Below are 24,841 nucleotides of genomic sequence, written 5' to 3'. Positions count from 1 at the left end.
CATCAAAAACAATGTTTAGGAAAAGTGCTGAGGGGGGAAAGGCAGGACACAAAGTTACGTTTTTTAACAGAAAAACAATTTAAACAGAATAAGCCAAAACCTTTCCCAGTAGTTATCTCTGAGAGGGGGAGGATTACCTCTTTGAGCTTTTCTATGCTTTCCACATTTTCCATTAATGAGCTATATGCTTCTCTGAAAAACAAAAGCAAATGGCTGTGTTTTAAGTGAACCCAAATGATGCCACTGCAGACCCCTAACCCCTGACCTTCATCCCTCTGTGCGGAGGATGAAGGAGCTGCACTGGGAGACAGACAGCCTGGCTGAGGCCCTCTTCCCCTGGAGGCCCTGGGAGTGACGATCCGAAGCCCCAGAAAGATGGACACATCAAGCTGCACATTTCCCAGCCATCTCTAGTGTCCTGGAAGGCTGCTGGGTTGAGCAATCCACACCTGGATTCTGTGTGCAGCTAGATAGGGGCCGTAGCTCCCCACAGGTGATACAGGACCGAGAGGCGGGTGCCTGAGAGTGCAATGCAAGGGCCCGAAGATGCTGCACCAACAGTCCCAGCATCCACCGTCCATAAGCTTGCTCAGAAAAGAAGGTGCCCCACAAGCTGCCAAAGCACCTGGGCTGCTCCTTCTACAGTTCAGCCCCTCCATTCGAGCTTGTCCTCTGGCCCCAAATGGAGCAGCACCCCACTCCCACCCCATCCCTCAGAGGGGGAACAGTAGAACTGCTCCCTGGAGAAAGCAGGGTTATTCATAAGCATTCCAAAGCCTGGGGTGGGAGGGGGTGCGCCATTGGAAAAGCGATTCCAAGATGACAGTAGGTGGAGGAGGGCAGAAAATGTTCTCTTCTTTGCCATTGCACTGCAACAGTGTGAAAATACACCCGTGAGACAAGCTCCTGAAGGCCAGGGGGAAACAGGCATGGCACTTGTGGCTAAGAGTCATTTTTCTCCTTATTTCTGAGCTTCCTGGGTCATCACGGCACTCGTTTCATGCACCACCACCCGCCGTTTTCATGGGAAGACATGAACAGGGGTATCCACGAGTAGCCCACGTGCCCCATCACCCAGGATCCAGTTCAGAGTCCAAGACCAGCAACGTCCGCCCCACCACACACATCCCGTCGTGCCCTCACCACGCGTCGGAGCCCACCTCCCTTGGCTCCTTGGTCCTAGCTGTCCCATAAGAAAGAGAGCTCCCTAAGCGCCAGCAGCTGTTTTATTCATGTCCCCAGTCGGTGATGCGAAAACAGCATCTAGGTGTGTATTTTCAACAAAATTTAACACAAGACTTTAAAACAGCCATTCTCCTTTTGTGAGACAGTCTATGGATGGATGGAGATGCATAGCGTAACAACGTGAATGTATCTGATGCCACCGAAGAAGACACTTAAAAATGGTTAAAATGGTAAATTGTATATTCTGTGTGTTTTGCAACAATTTTTTTCAGAGCCATTCTTCCCATGCTCAAAGAGCAAGTGCCTTAGGGCTCCCTCGTCTAAGAGGGGTCCTGGCTCCCCATCCTCCTCCCCAGCTCCTCCGCCCCCTTCTGGGCCATAGCCCATCTCAAAAGCGGGGAGGCCGTGCGCCTCACTTCCGTGTTTATCCAGAGGGGAGTTCTGGGCAGCGGAGGCTCAGCCCAGGCTGGCTGGGGCCTGGCTCCAAGGCTCCAGGTTTGCCACCGGGGCCTTTTTCCACCTACCCAGGTCCAGAGCTGGCACTACTCAACTTCCTGGCTCACTTGCATTTTTTTTTTTTTTTCCTCCCTCAAGTCATTTAAACCTATTTACCTTTAGGCTACAAGGAGCCCAGGCTCCAGGCACGTGAACTCAGGGACCAGCCAAGACGAGGAGGGTCAGGAGAGGGGGGCCTTCCTGGGGACAATGGGACGGGGAGGAAAGATGGAACTCCACTCCCTCATCAAAATCCTTCCTTCTGCCTTCAATTCAGTACCCACTTACCAAGTTCCTCCCCATGCCAGGCACGACCTGCAGACATGGAGAAGTACCGAGCTAGCAGTGGAGGGGCTAGAAGACCCCTCGCTCATTCCTGCTAAGACATGAACTGCTATCACTGAGTCTGCACCATGAGTCAATGAAGGATAGGATGACCAGCTCTGCCCTGAAGGCCAGGACAAGCGCCGGAGAGGAAGTGACATGAGTTGGATCTTTGGAAGGAATAGGAGGAGCTGGCCCGATGGACAGAAACGGCCTGGCAGTGCAGTCCAAGTGAAGGGCGCAGCAAAAGGCTCGGGGGCCGAGAAAGAGCCTAGCATGCTGGCAGTCTGGGACAGGGCCCGTGTGCCAGGCTGAACTTCCGCCTGCTGGTGGCAGGGAGCCGTGGGAGGATGCTGAATTGGGAAGGTGATGAACGGGGGCCCCGACTCCCTGCCTCACCCCAGCACATTCCTGGGCCCAAGCCAGGGCAGGGACCCTGGGTACTTTCCAGGTACCAGACCACGGTTCCCTCTCGGTCTTTGTGTCTTCCTTTCCACACTCATGAATAATGAAAGCAGCCTAGGCATCATCAAGATTATTCAAAGTTGCCCAGATTGATTCTAACTGGGCTCTGCTGTCGGGCAAGACCTCTCTTTTTAAAAAATCTCTTGGCCATGCTTCGTGGCATTTGGAATCTTAGTTCCCCAACCCAGGATCGAACCCAAGCCCCCTGCATTGGCAGCACAGAGTCTGAACCACTGGACCACCAGGGAGGTCCCAGGGAAGACCTTTTTGACGCCCTAGCAAGATACTGCCTCCAAAATCCTCGTTAGTGCTGTACCCATCCAGGCTGAAACACATAAGCTTTGGTGTCTGTCCCATATGAGGATGAATCTTAGCTCCACCACTTACAAGACATGTGCTCTAGGTAGGGCTGTCAGGTAAAATACAAGAGGCCTGCTTAAAATTTGAATTACGAATAACTTCTAGTGTAAGTATGTCCCAAGTCAACTTCTCCAAGTGCATCAGGGAATTAACCCAGGTGAAAGAAGGCAGTGATATGCTTGGCATAAAGCCAGTACTCACTGGGGGAACGTTACCCTTTTCTTCCTTTCTTCTCAGACCCTTGTCCCAGAACAGATTTTTTTTTTTTAATGTTCACTATGAAAAATTTCAAGCACACAGCTAAAGTAGCAAGAATAGTAACAATAAACTCCTCTATACCTATGGAGAGGATGCTGTTACACGCCCGGCCCAGATTCCCTTAGTCCCCAGCTATTGGGAGGTTTGGGCTGCTAATGGTTCACAGATGCCCCTTACTGGAAGAACTGTCCTGGTCAGGCAATTACAGTCCCTCCCAGTGTGTGTGCATGCGTGTCTGTGTGCACACCTACCCGCAGCCAATGAGATGGGAACAAAAAGCTGACCCCCTGCCTCCAGGTGTGCCCAACTCTGAGGTGCAGTGCCCGTCCCAGAGCTCCCCGCGGAACAGGCTGAGGCTAAACCCCAGTTGAGCCCACACCCTTACTGCTCCATCCCACTTCCCTCACTCGCTTCTCCCAAGGACACACCACCTCGTAAGCTGAGCGTGTCCAAATCCCCATCTCAGGCTCTGCTTCTCAGAAGCCAACCTGAGCTAACTCTCACTCGTGCAACAATGATTAAGATTGCTTCATTTAGCCCCTTTTATTTATTCGTGTGTTTGTTTTGGCTAAAGTACCTCCCATCATTTCCCCCTACATCCTTCATTATGTGTGTCTAAAAAAAATGTCAGCCTCTAAGGTTTTGACTTCCTTCCCTAATTTTCCTCCCAAAGGGGAAGGCTCTTGTGGGGGAAAGAGTCATAACTTTCAGCAGTGCCAAGGGACAGAGATCAGAGGCCAACCAGGCAGGCACCAGGCCATCTATTCTGGCTCTGGCTCCAGCCCAGCCCTGGACTATGGCGTGGCTTTGGTGGCCGGCAGGCCATGGTCACCCAGGTCCCACCTCTTTTGTGTGGATCAAGAGCTCTGGGACAGTGTCCCAGCACCTTCTCGGGGATGCCGCCAGGGTTTAAGTGTCTCTCTATTCTTAAAGAAGGGGATGGCATGGAACGGCCAGCCCAGTCATGGCGAGCCACTGGCCAAAGCCCCCACCTGCCCTCCTGCCTGGACTCCGGGCAGTCCTACCAGCCAGAAGGCACAGCAGCAAAAGTCCACACTCTCTGACACACCAAGGAGTCTGCTATGCGGGAGGCAGCATGGATGGGGGAAAGATTACAAATACACATAATCACCGTTAACCATTATAACCGTTTTAAACATACAATTCAGTGCCATTACGAACATTCACAACGCTATGCAGCCATCACCACTATCTGGTTCCAGGACTTCTTCATCACCCCAGCAGAAACCTTGTGCCCATTAGTGGCTTTTCCCCTCACGCCAGCTTCTGAGTTCAGAGAAAACTTGGGTCTGAGTCACAACTTCTTTACTCTGTGACGCTGGCAGGTTAAGTGAAACCTCTCTGAGCCTCAGTTTCCTCATCTGTACAATGGGATGAGAACTCAGAGAGGTGCCATGAAAATTAAAGCTGTTGGGGATAAAGTGCTTAACTGCTCCTGGGGCTGTTAAGATTCAGGCCAGGCAGGGGCCTCTGTGGCAGAGGATGCCCATTCCCTCCACTGCCCATCCCTCCCCGCTGGTACTCTTTAGGATCTGGGGCTGCCTGCAGTGATGAAGGCGAGAGGAAGCTGCTTCCGTCTCCCACAGGCAGAGCGACTGGAATGAACACTCACGGGTTCCAGCGTTTTCCCTTTTCTGTGCCCAGACCCGGTTCCAAACCAAAGAGTTACAAAGGCCTTTAAACTCCACACTCGAGGCGAGGTCAGCCAAAACCCGCATTTCCAAGCACGGTGCTTTTATACTCTGAAAACAGCCAAACGTGAACTGGCTACTTCTGAGGGTCACAGCTCCTGGCGGCCTCTTGGCTGCTGGCAGCGAGGGCCGCCTCGCCAGCTTCTCCCTCCCTCCCCATATCCGTGCTGGGCTGTCTTTCCCCGTCCAAGTCTGAGAAGAGGAGCCCTGTCCACTCATCAACTACTGTGCAACCCCAGGCAAGTCCCCTGCCCACTCCGTTCTGTGAAGTCAGGGCAGGATTCCCTGAAGCAAGGACTCAGTCCTCTTCCAAAGCTCCCAGCCTGTGGCTTCAGTGAGCAGCAGGCTCAGAACTGCAAGGGATCTCTCCAGGTCGCCTGATTCAGTCCTCTCCACTGCCTTCCATGTCATAGACAGAACCCTGATGCCCAAAGTTTGAGGCAACTCAGTGTCACATGCATCTTGGTAGGATAAATTCACACTTGACTATCTCAGGGAAAATCATGGGGCATAGGTGATGCTCCGAAGAGCCCAGGAGAAAATAATTCTCCACTTTGCAACTCTCCCTCTGCAACATGGCACCAAGCACCAAAGCCATTAAAATTCTCTGCATACCAGGTCAATGCATAAACTCAATACTAGTAATAAGTAATAGGAAAATGCTTTACAATTTATAATAGTAACGAGAAATGTGAACAAAATGGGCATAAATTTAATAATAAAGTGTATGATCCATATTTTGAAAGCTATAAAACACCAATGAGACAAATCAAAGACCCAAATATATGGAGAGATATACCCTACTCATTGATTGGAAGACTCAATAATATCAAGCCGTCAATTCTGCCCAAACTGATGTATAGATTCAATGCAATTCCAACCAAAATCCCAGCGGGATTTTGTAGAAAATCAACAAATGATTCTAAAATTAATATAGAAATGCAATCGTTTGTAATAGCCAAAAGAACACTGAAAAAGAAGAAAGTGGGAGGACGCATGCTACCCAGTTTCAGAACTTACTAAGGGGCTTCATTGGTGGCTAAGTGGTAAAGAACCTGCCTGCCAATGCAGGAGACGTGGGTTCGAGCCCTGATCCGGGAAGATCCCGTGGCCACAACTACTGAGCTTGTGCTCCGGAGCTGCAGAGCTATAACCACTGAAGCCCGCGTGCCCCAGAGCCCATGCGTCACAAGAGAAGCCCCTGCTCCAAGAGGCCCAGGCACCACACTGACGAGTAAGCCCCTGCTCTCTGCAACCAGAGAAAGCCCACACGCAACAACAAAGATCCAGCACAGCCAAAACAAACAAAAATTTTTAAAAACTCACAATGAAGCTACAATAATCCGGCCAGTATGGCACTGGTAAAAGGATAGCACATAGACAGTGAAATAGAATGGAGTCCAGAAAGAGAACAGACATAAATGATCGACTGAGTTTTCACGAAAAGGCCAACATAATTCAAAAGAGAAAGGGTAAGTCTTCTCAAATGGTACTAGAATAATCGCACCTCCATAGGCAAAAAAAAAAGAAGAAAAAAAAAAACTAGACGCTTATCTCTCACAATTTGTACAAAAGTTAATCCAACATTGATTACAAACCTAAATGTAAAACTTTTAGAAGAATACATAGGAGAAAACCTTTGTGACCTTAGGTCTGGCAGAGCTCTTCATACAGCACAAAAACATGAAAAGAAACAATTAATCAACTGGATGTCAGCAAAAATTAAAAACTTCTGTTCTTTAAAAGACTCCATTATGAAAAGGAAACGATAAGCCACAGACTGGGAGAAAACATTTACAAAATACTTATCTTTTAAAGGACTGATAATCAATATATAAAAGAACTCTCAAAACTCAATAATAAAGTGATCAACCCAATATTAAAAAAATGTGCAAAGACCTGAACAGACACTATATCACAGACATAGATGGCAAATAAGCACATGAAAAGAAGTTCAACATCACTCATCAATAGGAAAAATATGAATTAAGACTCTCTGTGACCCCATGGATTGTAGGCCACCAGGCTCCTCCCTCCATGGGATTCTCCAGGCAACAGTACTGGAGTGGGTTGCCATTTCCTTCTCCAGGGGATCTTCCCGACCCAGGGATCGAACCCGGGTCTCCTGCATTCCAGGCAGATGCTTTAACCTCTGAGCCACCAGGGAAGCCCACATATATCTATTACAATAACTCAAAAATAAACTGCCCATACTAAGAGCTGATGAGGATGAAGAGTAACTGGAACTCTCTTATGCTGCTAGTGAGATGGTAAAATGGTACAAACTATGGAAAACCATGTGGCAATTCTTTATAAAGTTAAATATACCTTTAGCCATATACCCAATAATCTCAAACCTGAGTACAAAATGTTTATAGCCAAAAACATTGGAAATAATCCAAATATCCATCCATGCAACACCACAAATGAATCTCAAAGCATTATTCTGAGCTAAAGAAACAGTTACAAAAGGCCACTTCCAATGTGATTACATCTGTAGAATGTTCTGGAAAAGGCAAAACTAGAAAGACAGAAGACATATGAGTTGTTGCCAGCAGCTGGGGAGAGAAGTAAGAGTTGACCATAAGAAATACCAAGTAACTTCTGAGGGTGATGGAAATGTTCTGTCTCTTGGTTATGATAATATTACATGACTGTCAAATTTCACAGGACAGTACACTTTCAAACAGTTTTACTACATAGATTGCATCTTACTAAATCAAACCAAACAAACCCTATTCAGCCTCACGAGGGCTTGTCTTGTTTCTCCAACCAGTTTGATCAATGTGGGGGTTACTCTGACCCAGAGAGGTAAAGTGACTTGCCCGAGAACACAAGCTCTGAAGTCAGGTGGATTTGTGTTCAAACCTCAGTGCTGCCGCTTATTAGCTTGTTTGCCACCCCTGGGCAAACTGCTTCTCCCATCTGAGCCTCCGTTTTCTCATCTGAAAAATGAGAGCAAAGTCATAACAGAAGCCCCCTTACTGGGACCGAATGAGCTTAAGGAAGAACAAACGTGTTTTGCTATACTCAAAGTTTAGCCATTATTATTACTTTTCATATGGCTACTATTAATATTACTGCCAAAGAGCTAGAACTGAGTTGCAGGAAATGACTTCGATCCATATCTTCCTGCACGAGGTGGGCAATGACAAGCACCAGCACCATCAGTTTCCCTTGAGAGGCAGGCCTAGGCCCTACCCAGAAGGCATTCACAGTGTGGCTGGAAACAGCAGACAAAATCAGTGCAAAATCAACCCAGAGCAACAGAGGGCTGTAGGGATGAAAGCTACAGGAAGTTCAGAAAAGAGAGAAGCCACTCAGAACTACACAATCCCTGAAGTCTTCCTGGAAAAGGCAGGCTTCCACTGAGCCTCAAAGGACAAATCAGATGCAGTTAAACCACAGGAGAGGCACCATCGGGAAGGGGGAGAATGAGAAAACTCTCTCTACCCCTCTCACCCTTTCTCCTGGTAAAAGGCAACAGGAAGCCCACAGCCTCAGCATGTCCTACCAAGGACCAGCCCTGGGCCAATGGGAGGTGCAGGCACGACAGCAGTCAGTCCGGGTACCATGCGTCATCTGGGCACTCACATGTGTCCCCACATCTGAGCAGGAGGGTCCCACGGAGGGTTGCCCAGGGATGCTAGGCTTTCACTCCATCCCCCCCTTTTTTTCCAGGGACTTGAATTTGGGTTTGTCTGGGGAGTATTTGCTTAAGTCCAAGTGTTTTTCCCGCAGCCCAGGCCAGCCCCTTCCCTGCCCCTCCTGGCCCTCGTCTGGAGCTCCCGGCCAAGGAGGGCTGCCTGGCGGGGCCGCGGGTGCCTTTGATGCACACGCCCCTCTCCAGACTTCAATGTCGCTGTGTGCACCTCCCCTTTAATAAGTTATTTCCGTGGAAAACCCTGGTAACTCGGTCATGAATCAAGCCTATAAACACCTCCAACCCATCAAAGCACCCAAGCAAGAGAGGGGGCGGGCAGGCGAGGAAAATCTCTTACGGTAACTCTCACACTGCTCCCTCAGAAGGGCCCGGCTGCCCGGCCCGCGGGGGCCAAGCCAACCCAATGAAAATGTGACATGTCCCCCCACCAAGCCCAGGGATCCAAAGCCCCCAAGGACACTGTCCATCTGTGTCCCCAGACAAGGCGAGAGTCCCAGCCCAGTGCCTGCAAAATTTACAGCCCGGAGAGGCAGAGCCGACCGGCTGCTCCCGGGGTACAGGAATGTAATGTTTTGGCTACTGGTGAAAGGCCCAGTTTATTGGAAACACACTTCTTTTCCAATGTTTGGTTTCCTTTCACTCTTTTCTCCTTTTTGTTTTTCCCAGAGTGCACTGCCCAGGGCCTTCAGAAAGGATATGGGGCCAGAATCCTGCCTAAGGGGAAGCAGGGAGGTGGGGAAGGGGCCCTGAAGTCAGATTATCTGAGTGGTGGGCTGAGCACCCTCTCTCCCTATGTGGGCAGAGGCCTGGGCACAGAGTGGGGAGACCCCAAGTCTGGACCCGGCTCTGTCACCTGGGAGCTGTGGGGCCCAGGACGGGCACTGGCCCTCTCTCTGGTCTCATCTGTAAAGTGGATGGGACAAACGAAAACCCCCTTAGAAGTGACTGACTGAGTGTCCTGGTCTTGGACGGCAGTCGGGCAGAGTGTGGACTAGAGCTGACAGTGTATTTGATGGAGAGTTCAGCAAGGCCACTCCCAGGTATATACCCAAGAGAAGCATGTCCTTATGTCCCCAGGAAGGCCTGTCCAAGGATATTTATTCGTAACATCACAGGTAAGAGCCAGAAACTGGGAACTGCCGTAGTACCCATCAGGAGTACAGAACCCTGGCTGTGCCCAGAGTATTTATTACCCAAAACGAATGAGTGACCATCGATGTTCCCAACAGTATGGGTGAGCCTCATAAACATTCCATTTTCGGAATAAGGAAAAGCCCACAGGTCTGGAGGCTACCAAAGAAATGGGTCGGGGAGTGTGGATAAAGGAGGTCAAGAGGTCCAAACTCGCAGCTATTAGAGAAATAAGTCCTGGAGATGTAAGGTACAGCATGGTGACTACAGTTAATAATACAGTATTATATATTTGAAAGTTCCCAAGAGTAATCTTAAAAGTTCTCATCATGAGAAAAAGTAAAAATCATTTGTCACTATGAGGCGATGGACTAACTGAATTTATGCGGTAATCATTTCATAATATATACACATATGTATCAAATCACTACCTTGCACACCTAAAACTAAAACAATGTTTCGTTTGACCCTGCCATGCGGCATGCAGGATCTTAGTTCCCTGACCAGGGGATTGAGCCCATGCCCCCATGCAGTGGAAGCCTGGAGTCTTAACCACTGGACCACCGGGGAAGTTTCACAATGTTATAGGCCGATTATACCCCAATTAAAAAAGAAAAAGGAAGATCCTTCGGTGTTTCCTTCCATTTGCAACAATTTCAAAAATAGGAAAACTAGTCAATGATGTTCCAAGTCAAGACAGAGCCATACAAACCTTTTCTCTAAAGCAATGGTCAATCCACCCATCAATCAAAAGTATTTCTGGGGTTGGCAACCATGGCCCACCCTAGAGACAACTGTGGACTTCCATGATTGGCATTCAAGGCCCTCCCCGTGGGCCTCACTTCTTACTGCCCCTCCAGGACTGCTCCCTTCCCAGAACAAGCATCTTCCCATGGCCGTGCGGTTGTGCAGCACGCCCCTGGGCCCGGGCTGCCCCTCCCCACCCCCAGCCCGGCGACACACCCCCAGCAGCCACCCTGGGCAGCGGCTGTCTCTCAGCCTACACTGCGCACTTGGGAAAGAGCATTTTCCCCGCCTCTCTAGGAAGTGATTTTCCCCCCAATCTTTCCAATTAGATTCTAGGTTTCCTGGGAAGGTCCTACCTTGGGTATGTGCTTCACACAGTCCTATCCCTCTTGCTAATATGTGGTTACCAATTCATTTAATTACCCTTTACAGAAAGCTAAATGTGCTCCAGCTGCCTCACTACCTATGGTATAGGTGGGGTCTCCGTGGCATCCATGAGGGGCTGCAAAGCCTACTTGTCAAGTGGAGTCAAGTGAGCCTGTAAAAGGGAGGCTAAGTGATTTAAATCGCAGGTCTGTTCTGGCTCCAAGGCCTGGGCTTTGCACCTCTGCCCTCTTGGGTCTACGAGCATCCAGTCATTCATACCCCCCACTCCACATCCCTACTCCAAGGTCTAGAAGCAGGACAGTGCAGTACTAAGAGGCTTATTTTATTTTTTAGTGAAGCTGTTCAGACCCAAGGGAGGCATGAGGGCAACAAGGAGAGGGACTCAGGGCTCAGGTGGGGCTGCCTCCAGCTTTCCTGAGCAACCACACAGAGCCCACTTTCCTGCAGAAGATGCAACAGGCAACCTCCTCATGGAGGTGACACTCGCCGTTAGCTAAGTGTCTTTAAGCATCAGATTAACGATCTCCCAGACTCGTTTATCTCCCCTGAAAACTGGAGGTCACAATGCCCACTTCACCAGGCTGTGTGGAGATTCCAACGTGCAGGCACCTGGCGACTTTCAGAGGGAGGGTCAGACGTGACGCACTGGCACTCTCCCGCTGCCGGCCCCCAGATCACATGTGGCAGCTGATGGGACGAGAGCTGAGCAGCCAACGAATGGATCCAGCTGCTCAAAGCTGCCAGGCACGCCCATCCCAGGAGTGATCAAGTGATCGAGGCTCCAGACTTGAGGGGAAGATGGCCCAGGCACTTCAGATCCCTTCTAGGTCTGTCGAGCTCTGGGATCTTAGCCCTGGTTGCATATTAGAATCACCTGGGGAATTTTTAAAACCCTGTTGCACAGTCCCTCCCCAATCATTTCTAGAGTGAGCTCTGAGCTTTTCAAAAACTCTTCAGGAGACTAATGTGCAAAAGAGGGTTGAGAACCAATGTGGGAGACCAACTGACCCATCTTACAGATAGAGAAGTCAAGTAGAAGCAGGTTGAGACCACCAGGAGATGTTGGACAGAGTCAGGACTGGGACCCGGATCTTCTGGCCCTTGGGTGAAATTTGACATTAACTTTTGACTCAAAGAAAGCCCTGGGGGCTCTGCCTGACCTTTGCCCTGCGAGGAAGAGGGCAAGGAGCTAAAGACACAGCTGGGCAGCCAGATCAGAGGAGACAGGTCTGTCTCTGCAAGTACCTGGACTCTCTCTGCCCTCCTTGGCCCCTCTCCCAGGTCAAACAACAGCAGAAGTCCCAGAAACAAGGCTCCCCTCAACCCAAATAGGGTCTCCTTGGACCTGAGACAGACAACATGAGCTGAGGGTCCCAGGACGTGAAGCCAGAGCCTCTCTGTGGAATCTGTTCCATCTCAGGGGACAGTGGGGGGCGGGGAGGAAGCGCTCCCATGAATCACAAAACAATCCCAACACCTTTTGTATGCCAGGCCCTGAGCTGGGTGCCAGGCACAGCCCTCACAGCTAAGCCCCCCAAACCCCATTCCCAACCTCTGCCCTCTGAAAGCAGCCTTGTTTTGCAAACACTGTCCCCTCTTTTCCTGTGACCCTGCAGATGGCCCCGGGAGGACCCTGCATACCCCTCGGCTCAGCAGGGCAGAACCTAAGGCCCAGAGCAGACGAGCAGTCTGTGGAAGACCACACAGCAGCTGAGGGGAAAGAAGGCCGGGATGTAACACAGGGCTGGGGAGCCTGTGGGCAGAGATGGGTGGAGGGGGAAGACCCCGCTTAGGGCTTGTCGGGTGCCCCATTTCACCCCCAAGAGGTTGCAGACTGGAGCTGGAGCCAGACCGGCCACACTCTGCCCCCATCCCTCTCCCATCACACCTACTCACCGTGCCTGCCCCCAGCAAAGTCTCCTCCCCACTCAGCTGCTTCCCAGGGCTGCACTCCTGGCTCAGCCTCACCCACCCGCCCCTTCTCCTCCGGATTTCATGCTGTGTGACTGTGTGACCGAGCCCACTCTCCACCGTCTCCCCTAACCTGGCCCAGAAGGCCAGGCAGCCCAGGCCCTTCCTGCTCTGTCCAGAGCTGGCACTACCCTGGACAACTCTGAGATGAAAACGGCTTCCAGGCTATCTCTGAGCCTACCCCTTGCCTTTTAAAGATCAATTAAAGCCTTGGCGATGATTCACCTTGCAGTCTGGGACAGTGCCTTTGATGTCTGCTCCAGACCTGAGACCTCTGTTTTTCCAGAGACTTCTACCACGGGGTGAAGGTAGCGTCCCTCCCTCGGGCCAGGGCAGCCACGGCTTTGCAGAGGTGCCAGTCCCCTCCGGGCTTTACCTTCTCAAGCTGGGGGTGCCAGGCCTTGATTGCGGGGTGGGGGAAAGGCACAGGGAAAGGGCCCGTGAACACCAGGAATTCTTTCCACAGAGGACAACTGGAAAAGCGATGAATCTCTGCTTCCCATGGTGGCCAAGGGCCATGGACGGAGAATGTTTAATATAAAAACATCTGACAAAGTACCTTCAGGATATATTTTCTGCATCAAAGAAGGAGCTCTTGGCAACAGGCGCTCTACCCTGACAAGGAAACTCTCGAGCACGGCTCCCGATTGTTACAGACACCGGAGGAAAGCGTGCCAGCGGGGACAGGAGGGCGAGCCGTGCGGCCCGGCAGACAGATGGTTGTGATTAGGCTGGATGCAACCAAGTGTGTTTTCTAGAATTTCAGGTCTCCTCAGAAAACCTGCCGGTTCCCCCGGCGACACAGGCCACCAGAGGCGGAGTGAGGGGCAGGGGCCATCTGCCTCCAGCTCAGAGGCACACAGCGCTGGACGGACGGCCACAAGGCTCCCCCTCGGCACAGCGGCCTCCACTCACAAGCTCAACTACTCGCCGTCTCTCTGATGTACTCAGGTACTCATCCGGCAACCATTGACGAGCAGAGGCTCTCTAAAACCCGATGACAGCTGTTCACGTTGAACCTCAGAGACCAAGGAACACAGAAGCCCCAGAAGAGCAACAACCAGAGGAGTCCTATATCTTTCAGGGGGCAGAGAGGACACCATGCCAGACTCCAAGGAACCCAAAAGGGGCTGGACCGCCTGGGTCTGATCCCAGGTCCACTGCTTTCTAGCTGGGTAACCTTCGGAAGTTGGTTAATCTCTCTGAGCCACAGTTACTTGTCCTTTAATTTGGCTCATAAGTAGCTACTTCATAGACCTGTTGGGATGCATAAATGTGATTATTAAATGTGTTACGATCTGTCTTTATTTTTATGTCTTCTCTCTCTTTTCTCTTTGTCCCAGGCAAAAATCCATTCATTCATTCATTCATTTATGCCATGACCATTCATGTCAATTCATTCATGTCATTAAGCCAATGACCTCTGGCTATTGGCTAGGACCTGTGCTGGATGCTAGGCAAGCTCCAGAGCCCCTTCAGTTCCAAGTATATGCCAGAGGTCCCCCAGCCCCAGTAACTACTACCCCTCTGTTCCAGCCATTCTTCCAGATTCAGGACATCTTTGGATTCAACTTACCCTATTCCCCATCTCTCATGTATTAACCTTCCACCACAAATAAACTCAGAACACACAATGCTATTTGCATATCCCTCTGCTTCTGCACAAGCTCTTCATTCCTTCTGACAGGCTGTCTCCATCCTATCGTCCTCCTGGCGAACACTGAGTCATCCTACAAAGCCCAGCTCAGAATCACTCTCTCCTTGAAGCTTTCCCTGAACACCTCATTCCCACCCCAAGAGAGTCCCCCGTTCTTGTTTCTGTGCTGGTACGAAGGCTTGTCCACATCTCCACAGCGCTTAGCACCACTCACCATTCTCTGCTTGCTATCTGCCTCTCCTTCTAGACCATCAGCTCCTAAGGGAAAAGTCCTGGCTTTCTTCACTTTGAGCACCTGCACCAGCATGCTGCTGCTGCTGCTGCTGCTGCTAAGTCACTTCAGTCGTGTCCAACTCTGCGAGACCCGACAGACGGCAGCTCACCAGGCTCCCCCGTCCCTGGGATTCTCCAGGCAAGAACACTGGAGTGGGTTGCCATTTCCTTCTCCAATGCATGAAAGTGAAAAGTGAAAGTGAAGTTGCTCAGTCGTGTCCGACTCTTCGAGACCCCATGGACTGCAGCCCACCAGACTCCTCCGTCCATGGGATTTTCCAGGCAAGAGTACTGGAGTGGGGTGCCATTGCCTTCTCCGGCACCGGCATGCAGCAGGCTCTTAATATGCATTCAATACACTGACTTGTCATCCCAAAGCCTACAGTCAGGAAACGCCAGCCCTGGGGTCCTTTGTCAGGGACCCTGGAGGGTGTAAAAGCTGTGTGATTTCTGGTGAATCAGTTGCCTTCTCTGGGCCTTGGATTCATCGCGGATTAAGTGTACCCCCAACTCTAGTTCCCAAGTTTTCATACTCTGGGACTAGGATTGCCAGGGTGGTGAGTGGTGGGGAGTCCAGGACACCAACCATCTCCTTCTGCGTGGCCTTGTTCCAGGCCATAGTTTTACTCTGATGAGACAATGATGAGAAGCTAAGATGCTGCAGGCCAGAAGTCCCAGCTCTGCACAACCCCTCAAGGTCCAGGAGCTGGTACCAGGGAGCCCTTGAGATCAGTGGTCCAATGGACCCAATGTATAGGGAGCAAACTGAGAGGAACTTACAAGAGCTCACACCACAGGGCAAAGGGTAAAGGGCAAGGCCAAGCCTGGGACCCACAGAGGCGCACTGCTCACCACCCCCACGCACTTCTTGGCAAATGATGCTGGCCAGGCCTCCTCACGCGGCCTGGTCCTCCCAGGACAGCTGGCATCATCTCTGTTGCTCCAGCCTTGACCCCCTCACTGCTTCTCTTCTAACCCCAAACGACCAGCCCAGGAAGAATGGGTTCCTCTGTGAGATACCTGGGAAGCTTTAGGGAGGAAACAAGGCCTTTTTTTTTTTCTTTTGTAGATCAAAGCTATAACAGGAAGAAAACATGGCAGACAGACCTCCCTGGTGGTCCAGCGGTTAAGAGTCCACCTTCCAGTACCGGGGACACAGCTTCGATCCCTGGTCCAGGAAGATCCCACGTGCTGTGGGGCGCGTAAGCCCGTGCACCACAACGACTGAAGCCTGTGTGCCCCAGAGCCTGTGCACCACGACGGAAGAAGCCGCTGCAAGGAGAAGCCTGCTCCCCGCAACCAGGGAGTAGCTCCCGTTCGTCACAACCAGAGAAAGCCTCAGCACAGCCATAAATAAAAGCTTCTAGAACCTTTAAAAAAAAAAATTATAAAAACAAACAAAAGAACCCATGGCAGAGATATGGTGTTAAGATCCAAATGCTGCTGATTTTGGAACCAGAGGGGAGTGCATCCCACCCCCGCCCCAAGAGGAGGCAAGGAGTCTGGGGCCATTTGGGAACTGGAAATGGCAAGCTGGTCCTGACCCAGGAGCTCAGCACCAGTCCCCATCCACAAATGTCCAAGCTGGTGCCTGACCTGGGGGGTAGGCAGAGCAGGAGTGGGCCACACCCAAGGACACCTCCGATCTAGGTCCAAGGCAAACTAGTCAGGTCACCATCTGCCCCAAACTCTAGTAACACATCCTTCCTGCTCTCCAAAGCCAAAGGAAACCCTCTTTCCAACTAAAAGTAGATCCCCTTGCCCTCCTGCTCTCTCTTCTTAAACTCACTCAATACATGGCCCCCGAGACCCACAGGCCCTGAGCACTGTCACATGTGAAGGCTGAGCACAGTCATGTACAACAACGCTATCCAGGCCCTGCCTGTCACCCAGGTGCCATCGGTTGGTAAAAATTCACCAAGTTGGACACCGATCTGTATACTCGGTATACTACAGAGGAAAGTCTTTTAAAAATATATATATATTACCCAGGCCCTGACTCCTCATGCCTCATCTCCCACTAACATCAGGTACTTTCTTTTCCAACCCTCTACCCTCCTTAGGTTTCTCAATATCAGACTGTTTTTCACACCTCCAGGCCCTTGCACTTGGTATTTCTTCTACTTGGACTGTATCCCTCAATCCTAAACCTTGTTTCTTTGGTAAACTCCTATTTATCCTGCAAAACCCAGCTTAGATATCACCTCCTCCAGAGAGTCTTCCCGGGCCACTTCGCACACCAAGAGTGAGTCATCAAGCCCTTCTCCCTCTTGACTGCCTCTGACACCACTTTCCACGACTACTAGTTGTGTCTTCACCAGTTTGTGAGCGCCTTGAGGGCAGAGATGATGTAATTTTTATGTCTGTGTCTCCAGCCCAAGCACAGTGCCTGGCACATTGTAACAGCCATACCTACCACATGTATGCCAAGCCTTGGCTGACTCACTTGGCATCACCTCATTTCATCCTCACTGTAGATGATACGTTGTCTTTTCCACCCTGATTTCATAGGTGAGAAAATCGAGGGTCAGAGTGGTTAAATGGCTGCCCCCAGTCCTACAGCTAGGAAATGGCAGAGCCGGGACTTGAACCCAGGGCCTGCTGGTGTGCAGCCCATGCTCTTCAGCCCACCTTGCTGTAGAGGCTCAGCACACACTGACGGAGCTGAGCTGAGGACCTTGGAGAACGAGGAGGTCCAGGGTCTGTGCTGGACCAGGGCCTCTGAGGCGAGCATGCTCGAGCCCAGAAACAGCAGAGGACGCGATATTGCGTTAACTCACTCCCCTACTGACTTCTGTAGGCACTGACACATATCAGACAGCACTGACCCCAGAGGGGAACCTCCTCGGGACCGGTGACAGGAAAGGAGGCAGGTGGGCGGGCAGCATGGACCCATCTGAGCTGTCACCTGGCCCCACCTGCTATATGCTTGCTGTGTGGCCCTCGGCCACTCTCCTGACCTTTCTGAGCCTTTGAGTCCAGAACAGGCAGCCTCTGTTCTGCCAATCTGCAGAATGCACAAGTCCTAGAGAATGATCTGTGCCCTCGAGGCACTTACAGTCTGACTGGTGGAGGCAAGACATCCACATCCAGCTAAACCTCCAGCTCTCCACATTGTCCTACATAGCTCTCTTCCTTCCCGGGCCTTCTCTTCAAAATGAGAGGCTCATCCTCACCGATGCATGCTCTAAGAAACCAGCATGCTCTAAGAGATGAGATACTGGTACACAGAGTCAGGTACCAGACAAAGGACTGCCTGGTGCCCATGACAGGCAGCTCACACCATGACTCACGTATAGTGGGTGCTTAATAGAGCACTTGAACAGTTATCCAGTAGGCACTAGAATGGGATATTCTATCCTAGAGGGGAGTCACTAGCTCCTGCAGAACCAGTGCTCCACACCCCAGCCCCCAAGCACTGGAGTCAGGCAGGCCTGGCTTCGAAAGCAGCGCATCACCACAAGCCTTGGTCCACGCCCAGAGTTCACTCAGCACCGACTCTGGCCTGGCTGCCCCTCCTCATCCAGGGCAAAAAAGCTCCTTATGTCTTGCTCATTCTGTGCTTCTAACCTAGAGCCCAGAGAACCCAGCCCTCAAAATGGTCATTCCCGTGCGGCCCTTTATCTTACAATTTCTTTGAATTATCACATATCTTGCTTTTCGGTTGCCAAAAAGAGTTGCCTACCAGCCACTCACACTTTAGTATGAATTTAACTAGAGCAAATCTTGCTTTCCTCCCCAAACTAAATCAAAATCAAGGGAATGGGAAAGGGGTGGAGATGTTGTAGAAAAGAAGAGGATGACCTGAGGGGGCTTTAGGCAGTCAAGGGGCAGCAGTCAGGCAAGGAAGCCAGAGTGTCAAGGACCTAAAGGCACGCCAGAAGGGACATCTAGGCTTTCAGTGTTTCCTAAATCCCACTGAAGACTCTAGGTGTAAGGGTCCTTTACTCAGTGGCAGCTCCACATTCTGGCCCCTTACTGGGTGATCTTTGTGAAGTCACCTGCCCCCATGAGCTTCAGTTGTCGATGGTGTGGATCACGTATCAACATGGGGAGGTGACGTACAGATCAGATGAGAGAGTGTCAAGCATTCAGCAGAAGGCTGAACCAAGACAGACGTGTGTCCTGCTGCCCCCACGACACCCACCGATGTGTCCTCAAATGCCCCAGCTATGACTGCGCCTCAAAACCCCCACCCTGTTCCCCTAATGCGGCCTCAACAACAGGACAGGAAAGAGAAGCAGAGAGACCTTGGAGCTGGATAAAAATAGCCAGGCTCGGGCCGGGTGCTGCCATTGTCATTGTGCAAACAAGGGCGGTCTCCGGCCCGGGCTGCAGACACCCTGCTCCAGAGACACGGGTCCCAGGATGCTGAGAGAGGCCAGGCTCTCAGGGGCAGCGGCGCCCCCTGGGATGCAGAGAGACAGAGGGGACTGGGGTGGTGGCTGAGCTGGTCTCTGGGTGGTTGGCAAGGTTCACCCATTAGGGAGCTGCCTCTTGCCAGGCCCCAGCCCTGTCCCTGGTGCTTCAATCAGCACAGGCTGACCCACTCTAGAGTGAGAGGCTGACTCACTCTAGACTCACTCTAGAGTGAGCCACACAGGTGGCTCACTCTACCTGGCCAGGTGTGGCTGGGGGAGGAGGCTGGGATCGCTGCCATGGGAAGCTGGGTGGGCCCTACACGATGCGTGAGCTGGGCAGTCACACGGCTCAGGCTCCCATCCCAAGCCTGCCACCTCCGGTTTGGGAATTTGGGGCAGTGGCCTGGCAGCGAGCCTCAGTGTCCTCACCTGTGAAACGGGGGGTCACATCTGTGTCACTGGGCTGTGGTAATGAGTCAACGAGACAGAGAACAACCAGCAGTTAGCAAAGTGCTAACTGTGAACGTCAAACGTTAAATAAATGAAGGTCAGCATCAGCATCCTTATCATCTGTCCTTGAACGTTACGGGCCTGGCCCAGCACATTCTGCCCACTTGGAGCCCTCACCTTTCCCACCTCACCTCCCGCCCTGCCCTTTGCACCCATCTTTATAGGATGAGTCTTGGTTTACCATCCACTGAGACCTCTCTGGCCATTCTTCTCATCCTGCAGAGCCTCCCTGCCTGAGCCTATCCTCCAGGGTGACAGCCACCCAAAGCCCCAACTCTGCGTGCTCCCAGCATGCAGGGGCAGTGCCAACCCCATTGGTCCTGGGGTCCCCACGGCACGAGTAAGCTGGGAAAGCTGAACCGTGAGACCCCCAAGCGGGAGGAGACCTGTGCCATCCCTGAGGCAGGCTTGGATGATCGCACTGGAGGGAATGCTCTACTCGCCTACTGAGACCACCCGCAACTCAGACCAATCACCCCCCAACAGGAAATCCCAAATGTCCTCCCCAGTTCCTTCAGCCCCTAAGAATCCCAAGGCGCTGGGTGCCAGACTTGCTCACGAGAGCCACGTGATCCTCATCCACAGTAAAGGGCACCAGCGCTACCCCACCAGTCAGAACCAAAGACCGCTCTGGGATAACTGGGTGGGAACCCCAAACACGGGCCCACTGGGCCCCAAGGCAGCCAGATCGAACGGCCTCAGGGTCTCCAGAGACCTCCCAGCCTCTAGAGGGTGCTCCCTCCCGGGAACCCGGTAAAGGAAGGGCCTCCAGCAGGTTCTCTGGGCTCTGCTCCTTCCAGCCTGAGCCGCACACCAGGCCAGCTCTGGGATGACAGTGATCAAGAGAGACGACGTTTGCGAACATGCCATGAACCCGTAAGGCACCTCCATACACGCAGTTTCCACCATTAACAAGGGGAAGGGATGCTGAAAAACTATCCATCCGACCATGCAACTGACGCCAGTGCAATCCATCCAAATTAAATACACTCTGATGGTTGGCACAGACATGGAATCATGCATTCAGGAATACTTTTAAGCCTCTTGCTTCAAAATATATGTGGCTTCCATCCACACAGGCAGAGAGGGCAAAGAAGGGATTAAAACAACAACTTCTTGTGCTGCTCTAGTTAGGTTTTTCAGGGCAAGACATTTTAAGAAGTAGGGTCAAAAGGCAGGGGTGAAAACAAAGCGGCCCAGTCAGAGGGGCCACCAGAGACCAGAAGGCAAGTGGGGCCCAGAAGACCCGGGCCGCAGTACCAGCTGTGTCATGAGCCCCTCTGTGCCCATGGGCAAGTCACTTCCTGCTCTGGCTTCCAGTTTCCCTGTCTTCCAAATAGACACACTCTTGTGCTCTCCCGCGGTTGTGACAGAACATGGAATGGATGGGGAAGGGCTCTGGACATAGGAACTGAGCAAGCAGCCCTGAGCAGCCAACATCAAGAGACCCTTCAGTCAAGGACAGAGTACATGAGCAATGACAGAAGTCCGTGGAATATGTTCATTGGAGGTACATCCAGTCTTTACAGAGAAGTGGGGGACAGAGCCGTGGTCAGGAGCACAGAGGCACGGTGGCAGATAGCTCTGCTCCTGTGTGACCTGGGCAAGTCACTTTCCTACTGTTGTGAGTTGATGATCATAAAAGGGCCTGAGTACAGGATATGGCCCGAAGTAAACACTCAATAAATAGCTACGATGACTGCTGTTGCCATTATGACATGGGGGTGGGGTCAGGGAAGGATGGTTCAGATGCAGACAGAGGCCTTCTTGCAGAGATCCAGCCATGCCCACTCTGGAAGCATCTCCAGCCCAATGGGCTGTCACTCAATGCAGCAGACCCAGGCCATGAGCCCCAGCTGTCCTCAGAGTGCCCCCTACACACCCTGCTCCCAAAGGGCCCCACAAACCTCGACACCTGAGTCTCTCCTGGCCCTTGAAACCCCTGGCTCACCGCTAACCTGTCATTTCTCAAGGAAAGCTTGATCTACATCTTCCCCAGAATGGGAAAGACCCTATGGCCAACACTTAAATGCTGGGGGTGGGAGGAGGCTCTACAGCAGAGTTCTCTCTGCTTCCTAGCTCAGCATCCACTGCCCAGAGAGAGACATGGAAACCACAACCTCTGGAAAACTCCTCACTGCTCAGACTTCATGAATGTTCTACCCACTCCACTTTCTCCTCTTCTGACCCTTCACATCAGTCCTTCCCTAGAGGTGGGGATAAGAGAAACCTACAAAGACAATGCAAACAAACACATCCATTTTGCTGCCTCTCGGCAGCTGGGGGAAAGGATCCCTTCAAAATCGGGATGGAGAGTTGGGCTGGGTTTTTATCATTTCCACAAGAGACAACTGGTTAAAGCATGGATTGCCAGACACTGGACAGGTTCTCACCCGTAGGCCCCATTCATACAGACTGTTCTTCACCCCAAGAACACCAGTGATGAACACACTGGCCGTCTTCTCCTTGAGGGGTAGGAGGCCCAGGGAAAAGAAAAGGCGGAGGGACAACGACAAGACCTCCATCAGGCCCCTGCCACCGGACCCCCTCCTTAAATTCAACATAACAGTAGCATGCAAGGAAAAAGAAATGCCAACCTGAGAATTCACCCGGAGCTGTGATGAGGGAGTTGGCGGCCTCTGTTTCAGTGTAAGACAATGTGGAATCAGATAGATCTGCAGGAGGGAAGAGAAAGAGAACTTAGTTGGCTGTGGGGTGTTCCTCTCTTATTTCTCAAGCATGCGTGTGTGTGTGTGTGTGTGTGTGTGCGTGCACACGCGTGCATATGTGGGCATGCGGGTGCTTGCAAAGGGCAGCCTGTGCCTCACAACTTTCTGCTGCCACTCCCCGTCCCACGATCGCACGAGACCAGGCCAGCCAACCCTGGAACTCTTGTGGAAAATGCTGACTGCTGCAGCCCTGGCACCTGAAAAAGTTTCAATTGCTCTGACCACAGAAATAACCCAAGTTCAGGGGACCAAGCAAGTAGGAACTTGGAGCCTCCTTGGGTAAGGTTAAATTAAGCCCCTAAACAATTCATAGCTGCTGTACTTAATTACAACCATTAAAATTCTTGAAGCTGTTCCTTCTTGCTTCCTTCCTTCCTTCCTTCCTTCCTTCCTCCCGCTGGAGCTGGGGAAACTCTGTTTTAACAAGTTACCAGCCATCCTCACTCTGTCCCGCTTACACCCCTCTAATTAAGGGCTCAAGCGTTTGCTCCCAGATTAACTGTTTTCTCTCTCCCTTCCCCCACTCTCTCACATCCAAACTTGCTTGCTCCCAGAGGAACTTTCAACGTCTGGACTGTTTTTTTTTCTTTTTTCAAGGCATTCATTTGTTGTTTAAGTAGTTTTAAGGACCTCATACGGTGCACACTATTTGTTTTCCCTTATCTGCAGTGCAATTTAGATGGGAGATGGGAAATTCTTTTGCCCGTTTTCTCCTGAACACTGAGCTGCTAGTGAGACAAGCCGGTGCCTTTCGGGACAGACTGACTTGGGAAGTTTTTCCTGGGCCTGCGCCTCTGCCACCAGCAATGGGGTGTTGTCTCTGTTAAGGGACAGGTCTGTCCAGGAGTCAGAAAGCATGCTTCTCCTGGAACGCCTGAGCATCTTTTATCTTCTCACCCAGCATAGTGTGGCTCAGCTGGTCCCACTGGCTCAGGAGAGCCACTCCAAGCTGGGGAAACCCTGAGACAAAAACCGTTAGCCTAGGCCCTCGCGAGCTAGAATTCCATTCGATCCTGGAGGAATTTTTTTCCTTTTACCACATGGCTTGGGGAGCGGGAAGATAAAACATTAACCAATTTGGCCTTCTCTATTTTTTTTTTTTTCCCTTTTTCTTTTCCCACTTGCCAGATGCTGACTGGGTGTTCTGGGTTTTATTTTGTTTTTTGGTTTCATGTGATCACAGCAGCTTAGAAGTGAACTGACTTTTTGTTTATGAAAAACTAACAATGCAAGGAAAAGAAAATAATACAAAAAATAACTCAGACTATTTACCAGGGCCTGAGAAAGTTATCTGCTGGTCAAACAGGTTTGGAGGAAAATAGGGACAGATGGAAAATCTCTTTTTAAAAAAAGATAATAACCTTAATGCCTAAGTAGGACCCTCGTAAAACAATTTTGCTTTTCATACCTAATCTTCCCAAAGTGTTCCGTCCCCAAGTCTTGTTGCCACTTCTTGTCTGAAGCAGTAACATCCCAGGCTGTAACCCTGTTTCTTCGTGAAGCACTGTGGAGCCAACACAGCCAGCTTTGTGAACTTTCCAGGGGTTGGGTGATGGGTGTTTTCCATCCCTTGCAGCTACAAGTCCCTGCCATGCACTCTCCAACCCCTCACATCTGGTGCTTCTAGTGAGGCCCTCCAAGGCCGCCATAGGAAAAGAACACTCCCCACCTCGGTCACTGCTCAAGTCCCAGGGAAGAACCCCATTTGGAAGCTGGAGCCCAGGGTTCGAGTCCCACCTCCACTCTTAGTCAAATCAGGGGTCACCAGCTTTGCTTGCCAGGGGCCCAAAGTGAGTATTTTCAGCTTTGTGAGCCATACAGTCTCCACTGAAACTCTCCACCTCTGCTGTGGTCCTGGGGCAGCAGCCACAGACAACACAGCCGGCTTCCAGCAGAACACCGTTAGGGATGCTGAAATGTGAATTTCATATAGCTTTCACATGCCACAAGAGTCTTCTGCTTTGGGTGGGGTTTTTGGGGTTTTTTTTTTTTTTTTTGTATTTTTTTTAAACCATTTTAAAAAGTAAAAACCATTCTCGGCTCATGAGCCACACACAAATGGTGGGCTGTCGTCTTCTGACTCCTGAGCACCAGCAAACGTCACTTCCTCTTTCTCCATCTCAGTGGTCCCATTTGTAAATTAACAGGGACACCTGTTCATCTTCAAATGGTCACTCTACCTTGCTGGACAGGGTCCTGATTTTTTGTGGCTTTATCACCAGCTGACCCACGATTCCTCAGAGAAATGATTCTCGACACTCAAACTCAGGTGCTACATCTACTAAGAACATTTGAGGGTTTTGGTTTTTCTTTCCCCCCATCTTTTGAATTAGGGATCTTCTACGCAACTAGTACAGTTACGTTAACTCAGAAAATGCTGAGACAGGCCTGGGAGGGAAGGGTGGGATACTGCTGAGCTGAACAGGGGCTACTGTGGGTTTCTGCCTCAGCCCCACTGCTTATCAGCTGGGCAGCCTTCCCAGCCCCTCAGCCTGATTAGCTATTTGTCAAGTGACAGGCTACCCCCAGACGACCTTTCCAGTTCCTCAGAGAACTAAATCAAGCTCCTCCATCCACGAGATGACCATACTTCAGGAAAAGCAATGAGGAAG

At 51.2% G+C, this 24,841-nt stretch overlaps 1 protein-coding gene and 1 non-coding gene across 4 annotated transcripts in view; both read right to left on the bottom strand.

Annotated features, from left to right (window-relative positions):
* The window catches only part of SMAD6 (SMAD family member 6), a 77,905-nt gene that overhangs the window by 42,275 nt on the left and 10,789 nt on the right, over positions 1 to 24,841 (bottom strand). The window contains exons 3-4 of one of the 3 annotated variants that reach the window (XM_070377327.1): positions 23,638 to 23,733; positions 22,098 to 22,175 (exon numbers count right to left, since the gene is read on the bottom strand). The exons of 1 other annotated variant lie outside the window; for it this stretch is intronic. In XM_070377327.1, the coding sequence (XP_070233428.1) occupies positions 22,098 to 22,175; positions 23,638 to 23,733 (174 nt within the window). The remainder of the gene's footprint in view (positions 1 to 22,097; positions 22,176 to 23,637; positions 23,734 to 24,841) is intronic. One more of the 3 variants, XM_070377328.1, reaches the window with a different exon arrangement.
* Positions 6,895 to 6,966, bottom strand: TRNAS-GGA (transfer RNA serine (anticodon GGA)). The gene has a single exon. It is a non-coding gene; the product is annotated as a tRNA-Ser (tRNA).

Source organism: Bos mutus, chromosome 10 (genome assembly GCF_027580195.1).
Source record: "Bos mutus isolate GX-2022 chromosome 10, NWIPB_WYAK_1.1, whole genome shotgun sequence".
NCBI lineage: Eukaryota > Metazoa > Chordata > Mammalia > Artiodactyla > Bovidae > Bos > Bos mutus.
Note: the sequence above shows the minus strand (reverse complement) of the source record. Positions and strands in the feature narration are given on the sequence as shown.